The 18,441-nt window shown below is 32.8% G+C and overlaps 1 protein-coding gene across 7 annotated transcripts in view; it reads right to left on the bottom strand.

Annotated features, from left to right (window-relative positions):
• Nucleotides 1-18,441, bottom strand: part of Ypel (Yippee-like) — a 164,867-nt gene that overhangs the window by 43,553 nt on the left and 102,873 nt on the right. The window contains exon 1 of one of the 7 annotated variants that reach the window (XM_076122090.1): nt 2,551-2,678. The exons of the other annotated variants lie outside the window; for them this stretch is intronic. Within the exon in view, the coding sequence (XP_075978205.1) occupies nt 2,551-2,570 (20 nt within the window). The 5' untranslated portion in view covers nt 2,571-2,678. Of the gene's footprint in view, nt 1-2,550; nt 2,679-18,441 lie in introns of those variants that run through there. 7 annotated transcript variants of the gene reach the window in all.

Genomic DNA, 18,441 nt, shown 5'->3' with positions numbered 1-18,441 from the left:
TATACTTTCAGCTAATAAGTTACTCTCTCTCTGATTATTTTATGTATATCTAACACTGGCATCAAATTCTATATAAAATCTAAGGCCTATCAAACCTTTCATACTTGGAATTCATAATTATTTTAATTATTTTTCACAATGGACCAGCAATTTCTGAGATAGTCGCGTACAGACAAACAAATTCATCAGTGTTAGATTGTTAGTACCAAGATAGCCTCGATACAGAGGTAACATTTGTTGTATAACAAAGTAAGTTTATACAAAGTGGTCTAAGTCGCCCCAGACAGTGTTTCGTAAGTACCCTCTTCATGTTATCGCGTTTTCTATAATTAGTTTACAAATGACGTGTGTTTGCCAGTATATCGCAATTATGACAATTTGCCATTTGCCGAGTTCACAAGTTAATTGCCACATGGCAACATGATGCGCAAATGTACTGCGTAATACTTACTTATAGACGTAAAGTCTGCCGTTTGCGAAGTCTTTACAAGTAAAGAATTTGCGTAAGAAGTAGAGAAAACGTATTAGACGATATAGAATTTGCGCTTGTTGTAGACAAAATGCAGAATGTGAGATGATTGTGGTAGAGGCATGTTATGAGAAGGGTATAAAGCCATGTTACGGGCCACAAAACTGTTTTAATTTCCACTTATTTCGAAGTAAAACCATCAAGTTATGTACAAAAAATTCAACAAACATTGCAATTGTTGGGTTTATATTTTACGCAGATTACACACATGAATAAAAAGAGTAGATTCTCGATTCGGTCTATTTTTTTCGTCTTAAAAATACCTGCTGTTGTCCTTTTATTGTTTCTTCTTTTTTATCATTAATTATTATTAGTTATTAGGTATGTAATGCCATATTTGTCATTTCTTAGGAAAGTTTTTTTATTCATCCTACTTTAAGACCAAAGGTTTAGTCGTAAATCCTAGTTCTAAGCGATCGCTCATTGTGTAATGTAGATTGAAGAAGTTTGTACGTAAGCAAAAGGAAAAAGTTAACTAATACAATAGTAATCAATAAGAATGAGCGATGAAAGGAAACTATTTGCCAAAACTACGCCAAAAAGACTTAAAGTGATGACAAATTCTTTTGCAATTTCGACTGTTGAACTTTATCCAATTTTCTTGAAATACTGTACGTATAAAAACATCCGTTTGTTTGATATGTTTATCTGTTTGGAGCACACGATCAGCTCGTACTTCAGAGTACTTCCTGAAAGTCTCCGCGTCTATTAATAATTCCTGCTGGCGTCCGCCATGTTTACCTGAACTACTTGATTTATGTTGAAGGTACAGTAGAGGAAATTCTGCGATATAGGTACGCCGAATTCAGTACAAATATTTTTCTCTTCTTACTAATTTTATGTTTGGAGGAGCTCGTGGCTTAGTAAATAGCAGCCGCGCAGATCGATCTCTGAGGTTAAGTTATGCTTGCCGAGGTTGTTCTGTGGATGGGTGACCATCTTAAACACGTTGAGTTCCTCCGTGTTTCGGAAGACACATTAGATTGTGGTTCCGGCTGTCATGTTAAAAGATCTTTGTAAAGACAGTCGTTACCAGTAGTCAGAAGCATGAACATCTGACAAAGAGTTTTACCGAAGGGTATCGTGTTATAAACCTGGTAACTGGATTGTGGAGGTCTGATAGGCAGTCGCATGTAAAATACTAGTATTCAGCTGCATCCAGTAAGACTGGAAGCCGTCTCCAACATAGTTGATAGAAAGGCTAGGCTGATATTACTAATTATATGTTTATTACAGCTATTTTCGTTATATTTCGTCGATTACATAGAATAAAATAATCGTGCACGACCTATCGATTCGGGTTCAGAGCGCAATTGCGTCAAATAAACACGCTTCAACAACAACTGATAAAGACAATACTCCTCGTTCTTATGCAACCAGATAACGTTGACTGCGCATTTACCTCACCGCACACTATTCTAGGCCTTATTACTTTAACAACATGGCTTATAATCAGCTGGTAAACGATAAACACTCTTACACTGTACAACGCCGGCTCACAGCTGTGTATGCCATTTACATAATCTGGCCGAAGCGAAACCGGCTGTCAGACGTTACCAATCAATTTTTCAATCGAACTGCATGGGAATAGAGATCAATTTGTATTGTACGTTACAAACGCTTGTGCCCTTTGTGAGTTGAGTAAGAACAGTTGCAGAGTCGACATATAGAAACGACTTCCGCGGCAATAAGTGAGTTTCTACTTGATTATGAGGTGTATGATGGGGTATTTAAGATTAGCCACATGCAGTGTATCGTGGAGAGACTCGCGTGGTGTCGCCGGCCACCGTGTGTGCGCGTGCCTGCACATAACTGCACTACGTGTTACCGTGACGTCTGTTTACGTTACAATCGTGTAATTTTCACAATTGTTTGAGAAGATAGGATATATTTAGCCGTGTATTTTTCCAGACTAACATTACTATGACAAACAAAAACTTCGATACATGCGAACAGTCATAATGATTTATGAATATTTCGTTTTATAAAATAGTGCTAATACAATAAGATTGACAACTCACCGTATTTTGTTCCAGAACATTTTTAAAAGTATTTTTCACGAGAAATACTGTTGACACGACAAGGAAGCACAGAGACATCCACTATAATGAGGACACTTGCGGAATAAATTAATAGAGATACGATCGTGCGGAGAATTGATACAATTGGAAGAAACAACCTCTGCAAACGACATATTATTACAGTCTAATCTTAGAAACTGAACATTGTAGTGTATGTGCCGTAAATTTCAAAGAAAAAAAAAAGAATGACATGTCAGTCAGTCAAAAACAAGATTGTTTTTTTTTGCAGATTTGTATTGGGAACAACGCAGTTCTTAAGTTTTGAGTCTTCAATATTTAAATACTAGCGGCCCGTCATGGCTTCGCCCAGTTTAAACAGTAATTTTACAAAAAAGTCCTCTTAAGTCTTTTACATAAACCTTCTTCCTGAATTACTTTATCTATTAAAAAAACCGCATCAAAATCCGTTGCGTAGTTTCAAAGATGTAAGCATACATACATACAGAGATAGAGACAGACGAAGAAAGCGACTTTTACTATGTAGTGAAGTATTTTTTACAAATACTTAACTTATTTAACTCTTACCATTGGTTTGGCGCGGAAGTTAAAACAAAGATATTTATAATGCACTCGCGAAATGTCAATGAACGTAGGGCTGCAGTTTGTGCCAAGAATTTATTAATTAACCATAGAGAAAATGTTTAACGCCAACGCAATGACCTATGATGGCCGGACACTGACGAATATGAGAATTAATTTTCATAATCAATGGACGATGACAGAAATGCTGTAGTTAACCTTTTATAGAAGCTTGTTGTTATGTGACAAGCCATAAAGAGAACTGTAGACCAATTAAATAAAAAAATGTTGTTCTATTTTTAAATAGTTGTCGACATTTGCACGTGTAAGCTGTCAACCAATTGATTGTTTATAGAAATCTTTGAAAAAAAAAACAGATTATCTCTGTGGCGCAAGTGGTTAAAGTCACCACGCTATCATTGCGTCAGGAGGTCCTGAGTTCGATTCCCACGCGGAACAATTATTTGTAAGATCTACAAATAGTTGTTTCGGGTCTGGTTGTACTTTGTGTCCGTTGTTTGTATGTTTGTCTAAGTCCCCGCAACACAAAAGCAAATGGTAGTGCGGAAGTTGTCTTTTAAACAAGAAAGAATTTCGTAAATCTAACGAGAAAAGGAAATAACATTTTCACAGATAATAAATATAACTTGTTATGCCAAATACTGCGTAGTGTTTTTCAGTAAACAGTTAGAAACGTCACATTAAAAATAAAATGTTCAACAATATTTACATATATTATCAATTATGATATTTTGCGTATAACTTTGTATGACAACAACTACTTTTCGGTTTGCAATAATATTTATTTTCGTACGACCTACATGACTCAAATTATTTGGGTAATTTGAGTAGATATCGTTTCATTCATTACATTATCATTGAATTTATTACCGTTTTAAATATTAATGGGTTTATGAAAATAATACAAGGGCTGCATTAATTAAATGTACATATTTTATAAATTCCAATTCGCTTCAAAGCCTTGATATTCTTGGTGGTCAACATAGCGTCAAAGTTGTTCAAGCCGCCCAAAGGCCTTTGAAATGGCTTAACGACTTGTTATCTTAATTGACAACTACCGGTATTGACTTTATACGCACCTTCAGGAGACGCTCATCTAAGAAAACACCACGATACGGTCACCCCATCCATGGAATATCCGCGTTAAGTTTGCTTAACCTTACGATAGTTGACCGGTGACCGAAACTAGCTAATAGCGCCTCATGACGGCTGCTTTTAATCCGAAATCAATGCTTTTAGTGTTAAAGCGAGTTACTTTAATCTTTATTTAAGTCTTAATGATAGACTTTATTTAGAAAAACATCAAAAGGTATTAAAATTCGCTTGAATTACGATCAAAGGTAAATATGTACTAAATACTTAAATAGTCGAGTATTTCAAAAACTATTTTATTTGTAAATCTTAATAGATATTGCATTTGATCTTAGAAAGCTAAAAGTAATCAACTCAAAAACTTTGTATCTTTTATTTTGGTAATACTTCAAGGTTACTATGTCTAGTTTTTTAAAACTACATTTTAATTACAAATAAGGTGACTACTACATAATACTCTTAATCTAAACTATACCTTCTTGCTAAGAATAATAATTAATATTTTAGCAAAAAATGGACAATGCATGATAAGTACTTTGTGATGTAATTCGCAAAAAATCTGTCAAATTTTGATGAAACAAACTACACTAACTAACTTACATAATAAAATGTAGTTTTCATATAGATTAAAATGAAAGAAAAGACTAGGAAAATACAAGACACGTTAGACATAAAACAGTAAAACAGACACTAATATCTGTTATTATAATTATCTAACTATTTATTCAACCTATCAACCACATGTCCATGTTTAATTATACACTCATAATAATAAACGTATGCAATGTTTACATTCAGCCTCCTTTGTCATGACACTTTACGACAACCACCTACTATACAGTTTGACATTGACGTTTGACGTTAAGCTGTCAAACGTCAAACTAAAAGGGATCTTACTTTACACGTGACTGATCTATTATTTAAATTAAAGATGTGTAAAATAAATATTAGATACATAGAAACGTTTCACATGTGTTGGTATTGGAAATAATTACGACATATCGTATTGAAAGGTGCCTTATAGTTTTTCAAGTAATGGAAAGTCCTTAACTACATTTAGAGAGAGAGAACTCAAGCCTAATCCTTTCGTATATAGAGCGAAGACCTGTGTTCAAGAGCGAGACGCTACCTATTAGGTTAAATATTTCTAAAAATAAATGATACAGGTATTTACGCAGCATATAAATACAAAATAACAAATTTTACATAATGTACCAGTCACACTCGGCAATACATCAAGCACGCAAAGGGATTATAATTCCCAAGCTCAATTATTACCATTTTCTTAATCAAAAACCGTGTTATATTCTCTATGGATCAAACTTAACACGTGAGGTGTAATAAAATACTCCAGAGGGTTTAAATCCGGAGGTCAAAGGCTTATGTTCTGATAAACTACCAACTTTACTTTAAATTACGAAACATTTTTAATATAAGCTATTTGTTTAATACCTCTTCAAGCATTTAGTTAAAAAAATTATAATACTTTTTTCACATGACATTTTGACATTAATGACATTTCAACTCATTGTCTAACTGACAAGGTCATCCTCACCACAGATTAAATAAATAATAAAACGTACTAATTGTTCTTGAAATGAAACTCATTGGTTCAAATCTTGAGGCAAATAACCTGCCTAGATGATTCATGGAGACGAACAAAGCAAAAAAGGTGTAGTCATTAATCTGGCAGTGAGTCAAGAGTGAGGATCGGAGCAGATCGGAGGCAGTCCAGCGAGGAAATAATAGCCAATTACAGGCTTCACTCGCTCTTTTGTTTATAGTTAATTATGCTATACAAAATATGGGACTGACTGCATCTTTTCTTATGTAGAGAAAGGAGAGAAAACTAAATGTATTTCTATCAAGTCTATAGTTTGAGGCCCAGCTTGAGTAATTAATGTAAACCATCTGCTAGATTGCATAGGGCAAATGTATAAAAAATCTGCCAAACTTTCCTACGGTAAACTATTTGATTCTTAACCCTAAGCAAAACTGTGCGTTAACTTAGTAACTTTTCTATAAGTAACATTATCACCACTTCTAAAGTTCTTAAGTCAAATATTTCAACTATTCCAAACAGCTGTCCACTTAGCAACAAAAATAAAAACTAACGCAAAAAACAGCCGACATTTTTTCACTAAAATACGTTTACGTCAAGTACTTGTCAGCCATATGGCGTGTTCCGACATAAAAGGCTTAGGAACTCCGAAGTTTGTTAAAGTCATCTTTCACTCAATTTGTTGCTAATCAACCGTGAATGAGAGCCAAGGCTGACTTTTTGTCGTCGATTTCAAATAAACTGAACACAGTAGGAACTTCTTGTAGAACAGAATTGTAAATGGAATGATTGAATTAAAAAATAACTATATTTTTTACCTCTTGTGTCTATTGCTTTTCAGCCAGCTATTTTAATCTTTATCTCGTAAAGTAAAGCTAATTATTGACTAGCGTTAGTGATATAGAATCTCTAAGGAGCCTTCCGAGCCTTAATCCCTATTGAGATCAATGGCTGCCTATATCTAGACCTAACTAAGGAAGATAACAAGTACATTTACCTAAATATTCCGTCTACAGTAATAAGGAATCTAAATATAATCATTAAGAACAATTCAGGCTCCACCGCCATAAGATTCCTTTGCCTAAACGAAGCTGACTCTTGTTTTTCTCTCTGCTATCAACATAAAACTATAATAAATTAGATTATTATAACTAAGCCTGTATAATACAGCCACAAATATCAATTGCTGTAGTAATTCTAAGAAGAAACTTTGTTAGTCTGGCCGAAATTCTGCAAAGTCATAATTTAATAAACCTAATTCTATTTCGGTCGAGAAAACAAAATGGCGATTCTAAATATGGCGGGTGTTCGGTAAAAAATTGAATTGTCGAGACGATCGATTTAGAGATGAATGTCTAGAATATTTAAAAGATGTAATTTTTTGGTGTATCGGAATTTAATTTTAGATAAGGTGTTTCATTTCGTAACTTGACATGAAAGGACGATGCGAGAAGGTGCCAATAACTTTTGCCTTTCGGTCATCGAGTTCGTAAGATTTTCATTACTTTGTGGTTGTCAATCTTTCAAGCAGTAAGTATATTAGATCTATGAGACTGCAGTATCTTCTTTATTAAAAAGTATACCTCATTCTTTCACGATGACAGTAATCTAGAAGTTAGCATTTGCTTGTTTTAAGTTACAATGTAGAAAAAATCGATGTCATTTTTACTTTCTGGCTCGTCTACGATATTTCTGGAGTCTAAAATATGATGTTCTGTTATTTAACGTACTTAAAAATGAAAGCCGTTTTCAATTCGTTACAAAATTTTATTTACAACAAGAGTGAATATTTACTACGAGAAGATCGTAGTAAGTAACATTTAAAGACTCTACCCTTATGTACACCCTATATTACTGTTAAAATATTTCAGTAAATAGTTACTATAATCCCGAAATCTAAGCCTTGAAACCTAAATACAATATAAACAGTTGAAGTTTCATCGTAATTTGAAGTTCTTCATAATCTTACAAACTGCGCGGTATTCTGCACTCAATAAACTGTAAGTAATCCACACTCAGGTCAATTGTTTGATAGCCTACTTATAATTAATCTCTTTATTTGCCCTCCTATCTATAGCAGTGATAACAACTCTTATCATGTTATCAGTGTGGTACGTCGTGAAGATAAAGACTTTCATAAATTATGCAATTTCTTTTATGATACGTTTATTATATTGCAATTGTGATTTGATCTAATTACGATTATGATTAATTACTGATTAGTTTCCGCGAAAAGATTTATGATACGTACTCTTTTATAGAAATAGAGGAAAATATATTAAAAGTTTTTAAGAAGCAATGTTGACTCGCAAATAAAAAAGTTTTAGGAAACATAGATTTTTACGGAGAAGGAAAATAATGATGTAACGGGATCGTTGACGATCTTATTTTGTCAACACAAAATGCAGTAAAAATCTTACTTCAATTGCTGTTTCAATTCTACAAAAATAATATTACTTCGGAACGTGACCGCCGATGTATTGCATTTCTTTGTGTTCTTCAGTTGGTGGTCCTTTATTATTAGACTCGAAACCCTCCAAGGAGTATGACCTCCAAGTTTGTGTAACTTTGAAATTCGAACATTTTATTTTTAAAGTGTTTGGCATCGTGATAAGTGCCAGTGAGATGAGAAATTGATTATCGATTTGGGCGTTGACCTGATTTTGACGTTAGTTTGAACTCGATTTTATAATAGTTTTAGGGGAGATATCAAGTTTTACACCCTCGTCCTACGCTCGTAAAGTTAGCTCTCGTTTCTTCCCCTCTTTGATTAAATTATATTTTAAAAATGTATGACTTTTTTTCTTTGACTCTCTAATTTTATTTTTTTACTGCTAAAATACGAAATAGGGGATGTACAATATGTACGTGGATTGCAATGCATATAAATATCAAACAGCATTATTTGTTTTATAAAAGCGAAATAGGTACAAAAAAATATATATTTTAAATTCTACAGTTATATTCGTAACGGTAAAAGGGCCCATTTGGCCCCGCCTAGAGATCTCATATCACGTAAATCTTTGTCACGATTCCGTAGGTGGAGGCCAGTCAAAACTACAACACAAAAAACATATTTCTAAAGCTCAAAAGTATTCTAAAGTACAAAGAACACGCCAGTCTGTTGTCAAACTACTTTATCTTACATGTATGATAAAATGTATGAAATCATACATGTTTGTATACATAACTTGTTATCACACACCACGTGTGAATATGGAACATTCGCGAAATAGGCCAGAGATAACGACTCAGATAAGGGGTAAACCCGCGTTGCACACAATGTCAATAAAAGGAAAAAAGATGTATCATAAACTGGATTAGTAAATTAGTTCTGGGTGGAAAATCTACTTGTTTAGTTATTTTTCCTGCTTCAGTCATTTTTCCTGCACTAAAAATATACATGTTTTTTTTAACTAATGTAGAGAAGAATCTGCTACTTCTTTTTACATTATTTAATTATCGCACACATACAGGTCTAACCAAGAATCTCTATTTTTTAAAGTAGGTTAAGATACGAAAACCTCCTGATTCAAACGAATGCTGTGAAACGCGAGATGATTGCATGAAACAGGCTTGACATACAAATATGTACAGTTCAAACTAAGAACCTCCTGTTTTTTTAAGTCGATTAACACTATATAAAATGGGCCAAATAATGATATTGATATTAATTGAATAAAAAAATCAGACATGGATTATCCTCACTGCTGCACTGTCATGACTTTAATTTTCAAAAACAAGTTACTTTATAACCATCACATTTTAGAGAGCTTTGGCCAATCTTTAAAATTGCATACACCTCACAAAAGTGACAGATTTGAAAACAGTTATACAAAAAAGTAAAAAAAAATCAAATAGAATACCCATTATTTACATGACACATGTCATTAAAAAACGCGATGTACTCACACACCATTTTTATTTCATTGTGTACAATAATTCATAAAATTAGTCTAAATTGTTTTTCTACTTAATGGTGTCAGTATGTCTAGTTTTTTATGCTGGTAACATTATAACGGAGATTTGGCGGTTAACCTGTAATTTATTATGACATATAAAACTACATTTTTTAGTGTTGAATTCCTCATAATGAGTTTTTAAAACGGCGGTTAGTTAATTGAAGATTTAATCTGTTTTTAGAGGTTATCAACGTAATGATGATAATATGACGGTCATAATTGGGAACGGATAAAGATTATAGGTTATGTTTTTGTTTAAATTTTTTGCTTGTCATTCTTGTTAAAATTAATGAAAATTAAATACTTATTAACTAATTAGATTACGTCGCTTGGAGAGAACGATAGTGAAGGAAACGAAAATACGTGTAAAGCTTACCAATATTTTCTCGCACTGATCATATTTTTGTATCAATTATTTGTTGAATTACCTGCAAGCAAAGAAAAATACAGATTAGTAGATACATCTTTTTTAATTTCAGTTTAAATATGATTCTAAAAACGGACTCATATTCATATAAATAAATATTCATAAGTAAGTATAGTGTTACGCCAATGATATACCTATCGATCTTGATACAGTTATTTCAATCGCCTTGCATACACAAAAATAAGACATTAAATAAAAACAAATTGCCATACAACACATCATAAACATCCAATACGAAGAATCCCCAATCTGTTATTAAGACATTTCATACAAATCTAGTCATTATTACAACGGAATAGAACCGAGAGTTGTTTGTATACATGATGGCCGATCAGCTGATCAATTGACCACATGGCCGTGACCTCGTTGTCTTAGATACAGCTGTTACGGATTACTGAATACAATAATATTATTATTGTGTATAATCTGTGAGTTTTATTATCTATATTTATGGTATAGAAAGGGACAGCAATAGTTCTATTTTTGAATCGTAAATTTAAATAGATTGATTCTCAACGCCGGTTTCAGCTGTCAAATTAGTTCTGTTTTTTTCCGCCTGTCAATTATTATTGTGACATTTACTACTGAAAATGTTCAATAATGAAATATAAGAACGTGATATTTTCTTTCAATTAAATTGTAGTTGCTTTACAATGAAAGCACTAATTTCTATTCATGTTAGTTTAGCAAAAGGATATAAGATTTTGTTTGAAAGTTGAAAGATTCTATTCATTCCGATATTAATTGACCTTTGATAGGTGAAAGGAAGAAAGGTAATTTATTTTTAAAGATAATCTTAGGACTTTTTTGTATCCATTCGCTAAATAATATTTTATTTCGACTGACGCGGACGGAACTAAAAACAATAAAGAAGTTTTTAGAGATCGTAGCAAGTGGTGCTCTATGGAAAAAATGCATGATGTTTTATTAAAATACATTTTATAAACAAACAATTTAATTTACTACAAAAATCTCAAACATGAGTGTCAATTAGTTTTGACGTACAAATTTCCAAATTTATAAATAAATAGACCTAGAATGCTCTTAGATTAATTTAAAAACACTTTTAAACAGTATTCAGACGAATATATTAGAATGAATATAAGTTTGAGTTATATTTTTAGTTCGTTTATAGTTAATTTGAAACAGACTAGTTTATCGATATGCCGTGACCTTTTGACTATCAAATAATGTCATTGCCAAGCGCCGTTATTATTATCTAGTCATTTTTATAGCTTTAATATAAGGTGATATAAAAAAAGTAAACTGGAAAGTATACATTTATTAACCCAGTACATTATTAAAAAAATATACTTTGGATACAAAATGATGTGTGTGGCGATTTTTAGAGCCGGTTTTTCCATCGCTTGTTGTCAGTTATATCCAGCTTTTTCGTAGATGAATCGGTTAGGAAAAAGTAAAAGATTTTTTGACAGAGTCGCCATTTTAATCTTCAAAACTGTCAGTTATCTGCAATATAGAAGACAGAAATTTCGATAGAAAAATCAGCCTTTAGTATGATTAATCCATTTCGTTGAAAGCATCACAGAGAATTTTTTTTCTCAAGCATAATATTTCCTAAAAAAAACTCTACAATTTATAGTCATAATAGAAACTTAAATGCGCATAATAAAAGGACTATGACCTTGAAACTCGTTTAATAACATGGGGTAATAAGTGCTATTATTAGTTCATTGCAGGGGGTGTGGGCAGATGTGCAGCCCTTTGTGTTAACCGCTTTTAAATGCGAGTTCTTTATCAAATTGAACAGGACATGCACGCCCCCTATTACATGGGACTTTATAAGGCGAAATTTAAATGAATTTTTAGATTATATGATAAACCCTTTGAAGAGACAGTTGGTTTGTAATAAAATAAGTTGCGGATATAAGTCACAAAGGATGTGATAATATATGTACCTAGTCCAAGTACGTGTGGATTTTATGACAAAGAATAATGCAAACTTTTGAAATTATTTTTTGCGAATGAACCCCTCCATCGATCCGAGAGGATAACCGTGTCCAGTAGTTGGACAGACATGAATTAAAAAGAAATGAAATATCAAATATTGAGCTTGAAACAATTGCCAAAGCATCAAGTCAACTTAAAAAAACAATTGCATTAACTATTTTAAACACAGCTACATTACTTATAGCCTGAAGTTAGCAACAAATTCTACCAACAAACCCTGAAGTTAGCAACAAACCAGCAGCATGTATCTGTATTCTGTAATGTTACTGTCTGAACTCAACCGGTCGGACCGGTCCCGCACTGGGTCTCTTCCGCGTACTGCACGCTATTACACCTTTACTTAATATAATACTATTATACAACTGTAATTAACATTTATGATTAACTATTAGCAATTTAGATTAGCTAATTTGTAAATGTGAAGTGTTAGACTGAATATTGATTAGTTAAATCAGTGCAATATTGTTATAACTTAAAGCAATTTTAATATCGCTAGATAACAAAAATAAAACTATTTTGCAAAATGATTTGTCAATAATATTAAAATAATTATTATTTTTCTATGATAGAATAACTGACCCCAAAGCCATTTTAAAATGACCTTTACTAAAATGTGTCTGATTTCTTGATAAAACTGAAGTTTTCATACACTTAGGCTCTACCTACAATTTCGTGTAGAGCAGGCATGATATTATGTATGTATGTAATTTTGAATTATTTTTACTGATCATCAGAGTGTTTCATAAATGACAACATTATTTGGTCTATAATGTAATAATTGACCTCTAGGTCATTATAAAATGACCTCAAAATGTTGTATCACCGTTTATCTTCAAAATAATCTAAATATTATCAAATATTGGTACTGCATTAGTAATTAACACACATCAAACACAAACAAACGTTAATTTAATTTTAACGTGTCAATGACACGGCTATTCATTATCAATTTAAATATTTGTGATATCCAAACATTTTTGCATGAATTATTTTCGCCAACCTAAAAAGGTAGGCCCGTTATTTACCGTTTTAAATATATAAATAAACTTTTGAATATAAATATGTAATTTTAACAGTATTTATAATAATGTTCTGAATAACAAGACAGGAGAAAACGGATTTTAATTGTCACTTGCCTCGACCGTGAAGGAAAAAATCGTGAAGTAACCCCGCATTCCTGAGAGTTCTTTAACACAGTTCTTTAAGGACTGCAAAGTCCCTTTTTTTTCGTCAAGGAACCCCATCGGGGTCGCTGTAAAAGGTCGACCTACCGACTAGGTCCCCGCTGCACTGGGACTGCGCAAACGGGGTATGTGGTCCGCCGTAGAGCCCACTAAAAACCTGACGAGTGTCCAACCGCTTCCGCAAAGACGAACCCGCACTTGGCAAGCGTGGTGATCTCGAGACCTAACCCATCCTTCAGTCCGAGAAGAGACCTATGCCCAGCCGTGGGACAGCAAATAAGTTTACTTTTAAGTTTTTAAGCAGGCAAGTCTTTAATAACATTACAGGAAACGTTATTTCAAATAAAAGTTACAAAATAACAGTTTAAAGCGCAAAACATCTTTAAAATAACTGATATTTCGATCCAATATTTCATCTTTTCATCAATCTAAGTGCTGAACTCTCGTAGCACGCAGCCAAAAGGTCAGATGACACGAATAGAGAAATATATTTTATAACAAGAATATGTTCTAGAAAATGTAGGTATTATCTTTATTAATAACTAAACTGTCAAGGTCTTTATATTAGTTTTACATGGCGCCATATTTTAAAGTAATATTTTAACCTTGGAGAGACGAATCGGTGTATTTTTGTGGTTAGGTTTTTTTATAATAGCCACAGATACAATGCAAGTTTGTTTCCAATTCATTCAAGTCAAGTATGCTGTATTTCATAAACTTTTAACATGTATTTGAAATCGTTGTATTTCTATTTTATGTTTAATACATTTATTGAGGGCATGCAAAGTCCCCAACCAGGACTTGGCCAGCAAGCGTAGTGGACTCAAAGCTATTCCTCGTTCGGGAGGAGACTCGTGTCCAGCAATAGGACAATAACGAGACATGTAACCAATTATACTAATTTTTTTGTAGTTTACACAAGAGTAAGATTTAAGCAATGCCATGTAAAGAAGGGATTGACACGAGGATTTGGTAAAGAAGATCATTTAGATATTTTATCAAAGGATCAGATCCAATACATTTAAGAAAAATAACAAACAACTTCTTTGACAAAGGATTGACAGCTTCAAGAGGTTGATAAAATGGCTCTATATTTCATGGTAAGTAAATAACTATTACCCCAGAGATAATTTTTTATTTTCCCTGAAAATTGTGTAGTTAACTGTGTTAAAGATTATTGTAAAAAGATAATTGGAAAATTATTGTATTTGTAAAAGGATTACCTAAAATGCTTTTGGTATCAGGTATGTATTTTTTTCACTGAAACATTTTACTAGGCATTATTTTGATACCAACGAAAGCGGTAGTACTATTACTTATTCTGTGACGAAAGTACAAAACTGAGACGTCACCATACCTTATTTCTATACTAAAATGTGTTTTTGACTATTCTTATAGAGTAGCGGATTTGACTGGTAGTCCAGTACCTTTACCTCGATTCTCTACCACTATCGACTACTTACAACCGGCTAGCTATCGAAATTTTGGCATTTAGAATGTACTGCCAAAAAATTTTCTACGACGCCCGTCAGAGGCGCTGATCACATTTTCATACAAAATTTCTCGATGACAGGTTGGTTGTCGGTAGTCAATAGTAGTAGAGAATCGAGTTACTGATTACATTTATTTAGAGAACATAAACATGCAATATACTAAAATCATTGAGTACAATTTTAGTCGCCATGTCATTGACTTGTTAAACGGCTCAAACATTAATTTAACGTTTATTTACGCACTAAATTTACATTTGAGACGATATTCAGTCTAATTTCAACGGTATTGCACAATCTTATATTTTAATGAGAATTGAAGCTATACTTTTTGCATTTAAGCAAATAAAAAGTAATTTAACACTTTTTAATGGTTTGTAATATCTATTAGAAAACAAATACAAAATTAAATCTGTCTCTCTGTTTCACGCTAATTCATGGATGTGGTAATGGACCAATTATGGCCTAATTCAGCAGAAAAATGAACTTTTACGCAAATGATTCCGTAAGTATAAACTAGTATGCAGCAACATTTTTCATACAGGTGACAATTGGATTAAATAAAACATTATTTTGCCTGTAAATCCGTTCTTCTCTTCGCAGTTTTTATTTCGTTCAAATAATGGATAGCTATTTTCATTTAATTTATGTATTTAGGCACTTATCTCTCTAAAATAATATCGTTTTCCTCGTTTTTTATATAAAAACAACGTTTGTTTTTCTATAATTTTCTAAATTCCGCGCTATAAATACGTAACGTGAACGACCTCGGATCAAAATATTATTGTCTGTTTATATCCGGTACGAAATATCTCCTCTCTTAAATTAGATCGGGCCGCCATTTATACCTTTCCACCAATTAGCAAACGATATTGGAAAATTTCATTCGTACTATTATTATCAATTTGAATGTTTATTTGTACTTTTGTAACGTGTAAACGGCTGGACCGATTTGGGTGTTTTGTTAAGTAATAGATATATCTCGGAGAAGATGAAAGACAAGACTTTTATGGGAATAACAAATATAATAAACAAAAAAAAACATGTCTTAATGGAGAAGATCATTAAATAATAAATAGCATTGGAGATAAAATAGGACAGTTATTAATAAGTATGCAAGTTTATCATTATTTTTAACATCACGTAAATATATCTCTCTTAGTGTTTTTACAAATTGAAAGTGAAGACCTCTGTGAATAATCTCTGTTGTATGTACATATGTATGTTTGTGCAAAGATTCACGGAACGATCACTTGACGAGAACGTTCTCACGATGTTTTGTCATCGCAGACTTATATGTGGGACTTTCTGCCAGAGAATTAAGTCTTAAAACATGGCCAGTTCATATCTTACTACATTAAAGTAATGTACCAACACATAGCTGTGAAAATCTTGAATTTAAATAAAAAATATTTTTTTTACGTGTTGGATTCAAGGCTTAACCCTTCCCTCATTACGGGAAGAGACCCTTGATCAGCATTAAAGGGGTAAATTTATTTTTAAGTAATCAGCTGTCTTTAAGTCAGACACCATTACCCAACAAGCAATAAAAGGGATTTTTGGAGCCATAAGTAGGTATACCTTTACATATACCGCCGTTCAGAAATATGTAACGATAGACCTACTTTGTTCAGTTGCAAGAAATTACAAATGAAAAAACATTGGTAAAAGTTTGTGACCATGGCCAGGACAACATGAAGGACCAGTAAAATTCAAGATAAATAAATTATATACATAATCATGTTCATCAAATGTAAATGAAAATTGAAATACAAATTAAATTCAATAATATTTTAATAAATTTTAATCAAAAACTTACTGCATCAAATCTGCTGATCAAATTCTAAACAGAAATCACATCACAAATTAATTGATATATCGATATTAATTAATATTAATAATCAATATAATGCGTTAATTACGTTTCAAATTAATTCTGTTGACTAAATTACTGAAAATTGATTAAATTGTCCATTCATTTACGTAAATTGAAATAGATTTTGGGAGTCAAAATATTAAGTGAATCTAACCAATTACTGCTACACTTTAAGAATAGATGTCCTTTCGTAATGAGAGAGGAATTAGACCTGAGTCCATTCATACTGGTCAGCAACGGGTTGGAGATTTTGCATTCCTTCAAGAACTGTTCTATAGAACCCAAGCATGCAAGGTTTCATCGCGATGTTTTCCTTCACCGTTGGAACAAGTGACAAACATTTCTAATACACACATAACTTCGAAAAGTCTATGGTGATTCCTTGGGTCGAAACCTTCAACCATTTGAGTGTGAGGTGAATGCTTATACCACTCTGCTATCACTGCTTTATTATTAGAGCATATTTGTGTAGTCCATAGGGATAGTCACCTCGTCAAGTAACTGATTTCAAATCTTGATTGAGTCTGCTTAATTTATGACCGTCACTGTACGGTACTGTCCCTGGATGCAGGAATTATTTACACTTCAGTGCAAAATAAAATGAATTGTCAGAAAAAAGTCAATACGCAATGTGTATATTTTACACCAGATGGAAAATTCAGGTAAGTTATCTTTTTTGACAGAAAAATACGGATTTAATCTAGGGTCTAGAAAGTCCCTCGATGTTGATTGCTATGGGACTTTAGGAGTACAAATAGTATCGGGTCACTTATTTGTTCCATAGGACATTTGAGAAAACATAGGGTCAGTTGTCCCATAAAGGGATAATTTAATAGGAATAATGGGATAGAGTCCATTTTTAGATGAAAAAAGACCCTACCGTAACATAAACCTAAAGGTATTTTCTCAAAGTAAGAATAAATGAAATAAAAATCACGAGTCCATTGCTCCCACTCAGTTATATCGGGGTGAACGTATTGGAACAAACGCAGCAATCGATTGTCGACGACAGGTCATTGAATTGTTCGGTATATGCAAATCGTAATCGTGACGCTTTTTAGATCACTTTTTTAACTTGATTTATTTGACTTTGATTAATTATCTTTACTGGCCAGTATTATATAACGCGTTAAGAAACATCTAAGTATGCTTTTGACAGCTTGTTAACTCTGAATATAGCAACAAGTCGCCGCACAGAAGACAAAAAATAAATACAAAAGACGCAAGAAAAGAGTGCAGGTACGTATCGTAACCAATATTATGTAAGTAGGTGTTCCCATTATGCTTCCAATACTATTTGATATCTTCTTTATTAGAACCTTAATTGTGTGTGTTGTTGTAGTGTTGGTAGCAGCTCCTTACATCTTCACTGATTTATAACTAACAGAAATATTGTTAAAGCCCTTTGGCGATTAAAAAGAGTGGCCAGGAGTTTGTTGCCGGCTCTTCTCATTGGCCCTACCTTCCGAACTGGCAGTAAATTCACTCTCTGTATCATTGACTGTCATAAGTGTAAGCATTTGACCTTAATGAAGAAATGATATGATTTTGATTTTTGATTATAACATTGATACGTCTGGCTTACCCGCTCTTTTAGTCTGTTGTTTATTTTCGCCTTCTGAGCTGCTTGTTGCTATATTCAAGTACTTAACGTAAAGGCACACGCTACGCTTTTAAGAGATGTTAATGCAACACCCGAAATATCAAAACCAGAATTTTCGATTCCGG

The sequence above is a fragment of the Anticarsia gemmatalis genome, chromosome 13 (genome assembly GCF_050436995.1).
Source record: "Anticarsia gemmatalis isolate Benzon Research Colony breed Stoneville strain chromosome 13, ilAntGemm2 primary, whole genome shotgun sequence".
Taxonomy (NCBI): Eukaryota; Metazoa; Arthropoda; class Insecta; order Lepidoptera; family Erebidae; genus Anticarsia; species Anticarsia gemmatalis.
The sequence above is the reverse complement of the archived record's forward strand: the minus strand, read 5'-3'. Positions and strand labels throughout refer to the sequence as shown.